Raw genomic sequence first — 10,234 nt, 5'->3', positions numbered from 1 at the left:
TCTGCAGATACGATGTTTGGATATACAATCTTGTTTTTATTTTTTTTCGAGAATCCTCTTGTTGATGTCATGCAGAAATAACAGTCATTTCATGATTCTGAGGTTCACTCCAAAGCATTGGCATCGTAAACGGCATAGATTTGTGACTTTCTTCAAGCCAACCTCTCAACGTTCTTGAACAACTGTTACAGCAAATTTTTGGGAACCAACTTTTATCCCTTATCGATAGAGAATCCGAAATAAATCTGATAAGCTTTTTTTAACAAGATCTGTTATCGCATTTCGCTGTGTTTTTAGAGTAAACTCACCATAAATGTAGCAAAAAGAGTCGGGTAGAATTCTTACAAGTGCGCGGCATTTTATAACTTAAAATTGAATGGAATTTATTTAAAAAAAATTTGAAATTTCTATTTTATATTTATTATCTCTGTTCATAAAAAAATGGATAACCTACTAAAGTATTTGATATAGAATGTAAACAATTAAAAGATAAGTTTTCAACTAACTGTTGTAAAGTCACAGTGTATACTGCGCAGGCGCATATGTACTACCATAGAAGGCACTTTCTTTCTTTCTCTTATAACCAGCAAAAACTTAATTTGCATGTATATACATTGTTTATAATGTTAAAGCATAAAACAAATTTAAAAAAAACAGAAATTTATGATATTTTGGAAAAAAATTCATATCGAAAAATCTAGACGTGATAGAAAAAATTGTCATAGGGAACAGATTCAGAGCATCAAAATCTTCATATTTATGACATAATTTTTTGAAGGAGGATTTTGTTGCAGACCAGTGTAATTTATGTTCAATTGGAGTTTTTTTTTGTTCTTTCATTTTATTCAGCTGGAGATCGTGTTTTAACATCATGCCTTAAAATAATAAAAAGGCAGAAGCAGATAAGAGGTATTATGAAAGGCAACATGGGAATAAATTGTCAAATGAGGTTCCAAAAATTTCCAGTGAACAGATGTGAGAGTACAGGGCACGGAAAAGGGCATTTTTTTATTTGACCTACACGCATCCCTACTAATCTCAATTATTATCTGTTGTTTTCAGTAAAAAATACTAATAATTTTATCTCGTATCTATATCTAATAACCAAGAAGTTTCACTTCTGTTGCCCATGGGCTCCACACACACATTTTTGACGTTACAACGTCTAATAAATTGATGAACGCCGGCTGCACGCACAAAAAAGTGTCCCGTTATGCACATTGTCCCGTTATGCTGTGTCCCGTTACACTCATTGTACGCTTGCGCCGCATCTATCTCTCTTTCACTCGATTGGAACAACATCGATTTGACTTTTTCGAGGCACGTTAAACTTTAAACACTCCCATTCGTTTCCTACTTTTCCTATCTTCGTCCTATCCTTAACAGAATAACACAGATTGGAAGAAGTTAAATAGCAAACATGTTTAAAAGTTCTAGTTAAAATAATCTCTTCGTTAAAGTAATAAACATATTTGAATAATGAGTGCAAATAAAAGTAAATTTATCAATTAAATTGTAGATTTCATTTTACTCCTTCTTTGTATCCATACAAAATAGTGATAATTCAATAAAAATTATTCAATTTTATTCATAAAAGTATGCAATCATTCCATCAATGTTTTGTTATGACGTCAAGTTATACTATCGTCCGTAAACCGACTTTACAGACACCCAATTTTTTATTTAGAATAGAGCTGGGCCGATCACGTATTTTGCCGATCATGCCAATGCCGATCATCTGCTGCCGATCTTGCCGATCTTCTGAGCCGATTAGAGCCTTTCAAGTACCTCTGAATTGATTAATTTGGTACTACCTAAACAAAATTTTAAACAACCTGAAAAAACGACTGGAAATGTGTGGCCTATCCAAGCAACATCACAGGATTTAAAATTGACAGTTTTTTAATGTAAGTGTGAATTACTTAAGGAGAGAATTTCAAATTTAAATTTTCAATACTAATTACAATTACAACCAATGCTGTTGCTGTTAAGATCAGATACTTGTGATTTGTGGGTCAGATCTTCATGCACCTGTATTTCCATTGCTTTGCCATGAAACGTCAGTAAATGTCTAGATAAATTTGTTGTCGTGAATCCTCGTACACTGGTACCGCCACGTGAAATTATAGTGTTACAAAAATTACACGTTGCTTTTGACGGATCACACTGTGAAATATTCCCAGACTCAACTTCTTTTCTTTGACATGATTACTTATTAATCACCACACACACGCACACACACTTAACTGCGTTAAAATGTAATAAGGTCAAACCAAATCTTCACCTAATCACAACTCCGTCATTCTGTGATCCGTGTGTGCCGGTAGACGTCAGCGATGATAATTTTATTGCCCTTCCTTCCCCCCAGTGCCGCCAACAAACTTTCAATAATTCCCGATTGTAAGTTAATTTGTGAATACGAAATACCACTAAATGGGGAACAAAACTCTTCATCAACCAGGTTTTTATACAAAAGAAAAATAAGCTCTATTTCCCGCTAAACAGGATAAGAATATTAATTTCGCTAAACAAAACTTTCAATAGGTCATATTTAGCGAGAAAAAACTAAATAGATGAATTCCCGAAGAGGTAGTTGTTTACTAACCACAAGACTACTAGCGCCATTATCCCGTACGAATTCCGTCGCGCGACGCGCGTAACTTTAATCTCTGGCGTCACATAACCAACCTAAACAACAGTCGCCATTCGCCATTATTGTGGTAATATTAACCATAAATGGTAAACAAATACATAGTTTATCGGTTCGTAAATGATAAGAAATAACTTTGCAAATAGTATAATGGAAAATTTTTTTACCGAAAGTACCGTAAATATACGTGGAAATTGATACTTAGGTATGTAACTGTTCAATGTTTATAAAACTTACGCTATTTGTTTACTTTATTGGTATATTTTTTTCGTGTATGGTTAGTTTTAAATTATTAAATCCTATTATTTTTCCATGAATAATTGAATTTTCTTCCTGAAAAGTACCGTAAACAAACATGGAAAGTTGTTAGGTATAGGTATTTATTCAATGTTATAAGTTTGCAGTAGGAGACCAATGATCGGCTGAAATCGACTACGTTTTGCCGATCAAATATTGTATGATTTGAATTACATATACAGTCTAACCTCTTATCATTTTCTCATAAATTATTTGCCTGCATCTATCAGTTTTAACTTGGTTCCATCAAATGTTCCACATATTCAATGTTAAAGTCGTTGTCATGCATTTTTTTTCCATTAATGTTTTTCCACATCCACCATTCAAACTGTAAAGCTATAAACTGTAAAATATAAAGATATTGGAGGAGGTAGGAAGGAGTATGCAAGGGTTTGTAAGCATTTAATTATTTTTGGAGGGATTAACATGAAATTATTTTCTCTATATTTTGAAGTTCATAACTATCCGTAGGTATTTTTGTCAAAGTATGGCATGTACGTGAAAGTTACTTTCAACATATTAAGCTAGCAAAATGTATTCAAAGTTTTTATTCTATTCTATATTTAAATGAAAAGGACTTAAATTATTTACTGTAAGCAAAGGAACAAATTGAGTTAGTGTTTAAATAATTACAAAAGTAGCTTGCAATGAAACATCATTTATATAAATACTAACAAAAATTCTAAACTAGGAAATATGGAAATTATTTTTATTCATACAAGATACAAGTCAAGAATTTTTAACTTTTCTACAGGTATAGCGTGATTCACTAATAATATAAAAAAATACATTTTCTAAGATTTAATGATAAGATGCACAACTTGCCCATTTTGCATTCATTTGATTTGCCATGGTGGGTTGCACACAATTCAATGCTTGCTTGGTGTACAAAATAATAATTTTATTTGGTGTATTTTTCAAGTGATTCAGTTTTTTATTGCTTATGTTTAAAATGTTAAATTTTACTTCATTTTAACAATTTTATATAAGGATATAAATTTTTACTGCAGTAAAAATCCAAAGATAGTCATGGAGTGACTTGGCATGATGATTCTGTAGTGGTTTACCATTGCCATTCACAGTATGAAAGTGAAGAGAGAACACAACATACAAAGCTAAACCATGGAAAGGAAAAAAAACTTTCAGATATGGCTTGTAACTAAACAGTACATTGTATTATTTATAGTTGATGAATAATGTTGTAATACATGTAATATAACAGCGGTGGATCCAGTAGAGGGAGTAGAAGGGGAACATTCCACTTTTCCCCTCCCCCTTTTCCACCAGAATGGTAAAAGATGCAATGTATAAAAAAACACTTCTGAAGTAGTACCTACTAATCAAAGATACATGTATAACTATAAATAACTTAGTCTGGATCTAATATCTAAGACTCGGTTATTACTATCTACATATAAAGTCTCATTCCCCTAATTTTATTGGGAAAGGGGTATTCAGACTTCAGGTGCCCCTCCCAGAAGTCAGTCCTATGTCTGCCCTTGTAATATTATTACAATTATGATGTAATGTTAACGACTTGAGCTAAACTAACGTGTTATTTAAACTATAATACGAACCACGAGTACCTTGACAATCATTTGCAGCAGGTTATAGTTTTCAAACTGCAAAAAAGAAGCACAGACAGATAAATTAGACAACACTAATAAACTAATCAGATCAGCTCTCGGGGTTGAGATCGGGCCTCCAGTCGAGCCAGCGGGAGGTACGTCTACGATACCTAGTCCAACACGCCGAGCGATTTACGATACTCCGCTTGTCCATAGTAATATTTTTCCATTTCAACGCTCCCAACTCATTGAGATAGGGGCGGCTCCAAGTAGACTTCGGGAGGGGCTACCGCATGAAGAAGGATGTAGCTGTATATTATATGAAATAATTTACAGATTGACATTAAAAAATGTACAAAATTTATGGTCTCTAACCAGGGTTGGGTCAGTAGAATATTACGCGTAGAAAATAAGTAATCTACATGTATATTCTACTGTAGAGTATGTCATGTAGAATATTGAGATTTATTACATAGTCTACACGTAGAAAATTATGTTTATTAACATCATACGGACTACATATTTACCTGGAAACTAGAATTTGTATGTTTAAAATTACATATTTAATATTCTTTAGTACAATAAAACTAGAGAGTAGGATTGGTTTCCATTTATCAAGTCAGTCAATATTCATCAGATGGGACATCTCGAAGTTTCAGCGTATGGTACACATGCAGCAACTTTTTTGACCTTTCAAATGTAAGCCTGTTTCGTAAGGGGCAGTGGACATACGACCAATTACTAAATGCCCTCTCTAGTTGTGCAGATGAGGCTGGGATATTCAGGAGCTTAATTGCTAGTTTGCTTATTTCTGGATGTTTTCGTTGAGCAAGCCCCCAGAAAGATGATGGATTAACAACACCTTTCTCTCTAAGTAACTGAAAAATACTATGCTCTGTAGAACTCTTGAATTTTGCTAGATCATCCAGTCCTTGCCCATCAAGTTCTTGAAGCAAGAACTCCTCCACCTGCAACAGATTAATTTGTGTGGCTAACTAGAAGCAGTTAAGATTTCAAATGTTAACAACAACAACAAGAAAACAACAACAACAACAACAACAACATAATTTACAACTGCATTTGGGCTACCGTATTTTCCAGGGTTCACTTTATCTGTCCTCTCTCTTTCCCTCCCTCTACCCTTACTTTTCCTGAATGCTCCAACCCCTAGATTCGTCCCCCAGCTCATTCCACTCTCTCACCATTCTAACCAGCATTGAGTTCTTTCCTCTCTGTTCTCCTTCTCTGCCTATGGACCGTCCAACAATTGCCCCTCCTTCCCTTGTAGTGCCCTCTTACCGATCTGTCTCTTAGCTTCCCCATGATCCCTCTCCATTCAAAACATGGCTATATCCTCACCAATCTCTCCACCCTCCTCCTTTCCTTCAGAGTCTCTCAACCCAGCCCTCCTTAAATTTATTCACTTCCTGGGTACATACCTCATCATGCTGTTCTGCAGAAAACCTCTTCCCTAGGTAGACTGGGTGCAAGAAGTTTGCTGCTAAGCCATATGTGGTAAGTGCTTGCTCACGCCTCTTTTCGACATTTTTTTGGAGTTGGATGTATCCATCTGGCAACCGTAATTGCATCCACTCTTCTGCAGCGTCAGCAATACTGAATTTGCTTTGCTGACACTTATTGATTAACGTACAAACAGGGTCAAACAGCTGGATGCCATCTGAAACTTGCTTCATGAAGTTGTCATCAAACATCAGCTGAAGAGCAGCAGGGTCAATTGATACACCCTGTCCAACCACCTTTTTCATTGCTGGTAGATTTTTCTGCAGACAAAGGAATGCATCTCTATTGCTGCACCATCGTGTTTCACATGCCAGTGTTATCCGGTGTCCACCATATGCAAGGAGACGTACTTCTTGATCAGCTGAAGTGAAAGCTTTTAACAATGTATTTACTCTTGATGCCAGCTGGGGTGGGACAAGCTCTTTTGCAAGAAGATTACCAGTATGTGAATTGCATGTAATGTGCCACAAATCTATTATTTTACCCATTTTCATCATATTGGCAGCATTGTCCGAACATACAGCATATAATTCTGTATTGTAAAGATCACGTGCAGATACAATTGCTTGTGAAACAATATCCTTTAGAGCACTTCCTGTTTCACTCTCTCCCGACAGATCCCAAGCATCAAGAAATCCAATGTCACCTGCTGCATTATGTATCATAGCAGCTATGTTTTTTGTGTTGGCTGCCTCATTCTTCCATCCATCGATGAGCAGAACAGAATGTTCACCAAACTTTAAAGAAGTTCTGCACTCTTCATATTCTGCATCAAGAATGGTTGTTGCAAGTGTTTTTCGAACTGGTGGCCTGTATGACGGTCTTAAAGTCTTGACAAAATTTTTAAAATGATTAGAGTCTACAACACTAAGAGGAATGTTACATCCAAATATAAGTTTCCCCAGTGCACGGTTGGCAATTTCATTCTCTGCTTTTGATATTTTATCAAAAAAAGTCCGGTTCTTATAATCCAAATTTTCTTGTGTCGCGTTTGTGTGTGTTTCCATCAACTTTGGGGGCTCAATACATTTATGTACTCCTTCTGAAACCTCTGGTATGGAATTCTGTTCCATACGGTGAAAATCACCCAGGGAGTCGCCTGCAGTGAAAGAGTGTTGGTTTGTGTTTGTGACTGTGGGAATGCCTAGAACTTTGGTTAGTGAATTATATTCATGAGATTTGTACTGTAAGCCACCTGTAGATAAGGATCCTTGGCTTGTAGTTGCAACAATGAAACTCGTAGATTCACTAGGAGTGGAAAGGCCAAATACAGGATCATCATCATCATCATCACTAACTTTGTGTCTTCGTTTAATTGTGTGTGGTTGAACAGATTGTGATGCAGAGGAAACCGCTGTAGAGGTTACATTGCGGCATACATTCCTGAAACAGAAATCAGGTTTGTAAGCTTTGAAAGTAATTTCCAAATGCATTGTACAATGTCCTTATCATTTAAATAAGCACGTTTTGTAGGCAAGCTAATGAATGACCTTAGGTCTCTGTTAACTCTATATTTCTTAATGTATGAATGCATGTTAGAATAAATCTAAATAAATATACATTATATTAATTGTAGGCTACCTGTTATCAAAATGACATAAACCTCAAACAAATACAAATCAAATGTAGTCTGTAATATAATAAAAATTAAGTTGTTATAATTATACCATTAATAGTTTGTTGTTAGAACATCTTGTTTACTTTTTTGGTTATAAACATCATATTAAGTAAACTAAAGATAGATATTAATTATTCACTTGACATAAAATTGTGTTGTAGGCCTAATGATAATCAAGTTTCATAATTATTTATTATATTAACAATACATATGCAGTTAGTGCAATAAGTGCCTAGTTTAGTTCTTGCTTTTTTAGGTTATAAATATCATATTAACTAAGTACTAAAGATCAATAAAATTATTTTCTTACCTGTGTGATTCTAGACTTTTGCAGCAGTATTTTTTAAAGTTTTCTGACACACAGTACAAAATGCAACACACTTGTTGTTTTCTTTGAGCAACTTAAAACCCAGGTCACTCCACAATGAATGCTTTGGCCTGCCAGCCATTTTGAAACAACTGATGTGTCTCTCCTATGCCCTGATTGGTCTGCATTCAATAGTCTGTTGCTATTATGTGCAATTGTATAAACATAAATTATTCCATTTTAATGAGGTGCATATTTTAACAAACCTCAAGATACATTATTTCACTTAAAATACAATATATTTCTTTGACAATGTTAGGCTTAATTTTCTACATACTCTACGTAAATATTATACATATTCTACATACTATACATTATTTTCTACGTGTATGTAGAAAAATAATATTCTACGTGTAATGACCCAACCCTGTCTCTAACCCTGAACTACAGTACCTACGTCCATACGACTTTACAAGGAAGATACGTTTAATAAGAAAAAAAGTTAAGTGTTAACTTAAACAAAAATATACACTTCAAATTAATTAAAGAAATTTGGGCTCAGGAACCATACTTGCCTTGAGAAAACTTTAATTGCCAAGAATTATATTTGTGCAATTTTATTTGTTTGATGATCATATGATGTTATAACTCATCAAAGTTATTTACCATTATGATCTAATGTAAGCGACTTGAGCTAAACTAACCTCTTGAAATATTACAATGCTAACATGTTATTTAAACTATAATGCGAACCACGAGTATCAGGACAATCATTTGCAGCAGGTTGAATCATGGGACCTTCTTTGTGCATACAAAACGGAGAAACTAATATTATAGCATGTCGCCTACTGCCCTGGTGTGTTGGAACGGTGGGTATGGCCGAGGATAAATATGCCGGGGTCCGAGTTGGCATGTTGCTGGCCCGTGTGCCAACTCACGGAGATATGAGACCCGTAAGTTATCTCAGGCTTGACATGACCACGTGGCCTCTAATACAGTAGCGCAATGAGCAGGACAGAGCTACCCCAGGCTCTTGCAACTACCCGGGATGCTGTACTAATGGCAGATCAAGTAAAATGGTGGTATTCTGGTAACATTAAAATACATACTCGCAGTAACACAATGATTTAGGTGACCATGCGGTACGTACGTTCACACAAAGAGCCTCGCGGGCTGTAAACTATTGGGTGCTGAGAGTCCTAGGCCCTTAATTGTAACTGGATACACATGCTTCACTGTAAAGTGACCCCATGAAGGCAAAGCTGAAAAGTATACACGACAAAGTCCATTAAGGAATGCCCAGTACACACATGTGCTGGTGTCACAAAAAAAATGCATTAGTGATTCTATTTGCAGTATATACACCTAAAATAATTATTGATGCGGCCATGTGTGAAACAGACCGTGTGGGGATGGCCGCGGTGCTGAAACGAAACGGATGAGATCAATCAGTGCAGACAAAGGTGAAACAAAGGTATAATAATATGATGGTTTATTCTTAATAAATAATTATCCTGTAAAAGAAAACCCAAAAACACTTTTATCGAACCATGCAGATTGACTATCGACACTGCGGTCTTTCGTCGCACATGCCTAATGCCCTAGCCTGCTCGGACTGCATTAGCAGTACGTCTGGCAAGGCGGTGACGAGGCATAGCGGCCTGTGTGACCAGAGAGAACAACGGCGTTTGGCGTCAAACAGAGGTAAGAGCATTTGTTACGGCTTCCGAATACAAACTAAAAGAACCATTTATCCTAAGGAATCCTTGAAAATTATATTTTAAAGGATGTCAGCCATTTTTGCTGACCTTATGAATAGATAATAATTGCAAGGATCTTTACATAATTGCTGATGCAGCCTTTCGTGAATGGAAGAGTCGTTTGCATCTTTTCATGAATCCTTGTAACCTTTCAGTGGCATTTGACAGGAGCACCAGTTTTTAAGGGGGTCGGGGGATTTTAGGTGCAAAAAAAAAAATAGGACAAAAATTGAGGGACAGGCAAAATAATTTTTTTGACGCACATACTGTAATGATTTTATTTCCAAAAATATGAGAAAGCCTAGAATTTAAAGCTTAACAGAAATACTTATGATATCGCTGCGCTTGCCATAGACAAAGTATTTTTACGATATACCACGGGTTCGTAAAGGATAGCCCAATTAAAGATTTTATTACACTACACAGTTTTATTTATTGCCACTACTTATGTCACTTTCAAAAATCTTCTAACATGGTAAATAATTAATTACACTTAAAGAAAGGTCTATTCCC

At 35.5% G+C, this 10,234-nt stretch overlaps 1 protein-coding gene across 2 annotated transcripts; it reads right to left on the bottom strand.

The window, feature by feature from the left end:
* Positions 1–5,048: 5,048 nt before the first annotated feature.
* LOC134529475 (uncharacterized) lies at positions 5,049–8,374 on the bottom strand. 2 transcript variants are annotated; one of them, XM_063363609.1, is made up of 3 exons: positions 7,965–8,374; positions 5,955–7,419; positions 5,049–5,483 (listed from the first exon to the last, which is right to left on the bottom strand). In XM_063363609.1, exons 2-3 carry the CDS (start codon positions 7,107–7,109, stop codon positions 5,139–5,141), a joined length of 1,500 nt encoding a protein of 499 aa, XP_063219679.1. In that variant the 5' UTR covers positions 7,110–7,419; positions 7,965–8,374; the 3' UTR covers positions 5,049–5,138. The 2 variants fall into 2 exon arrangements, with proteins under 2 accessions (XP_063219679.1, XP_063219678.1); XM_063363608.1 differs by lacking the exon at positions 7,965–8,374 and having other exon boundaries at positions 5,955–7,475.
* Between the last annotated feature and the right edge of the window lie 1,860 nt (positions 8,375–10,234).

Source organism: Bacillus rossius, chromosome 2, assembly GCF_032445375.1.
Source record: "Bacillus rossius redtenbacheri isolate Brsri chromosome 2, Brsri_v3, whole genome shotgun sequence".
Taxonomy (NCBI): domain Eukaryota; kingdom Metazoa; phylum Arthropoda; class Insecta; order Phasmatodea; family Bacillidae; genus Bacillus; species Bacillus rossius.
Note: the sequence above shows the minus strand (reverse complement) of the source record. Positions and strands in the feature narration are given on the sequence as shown.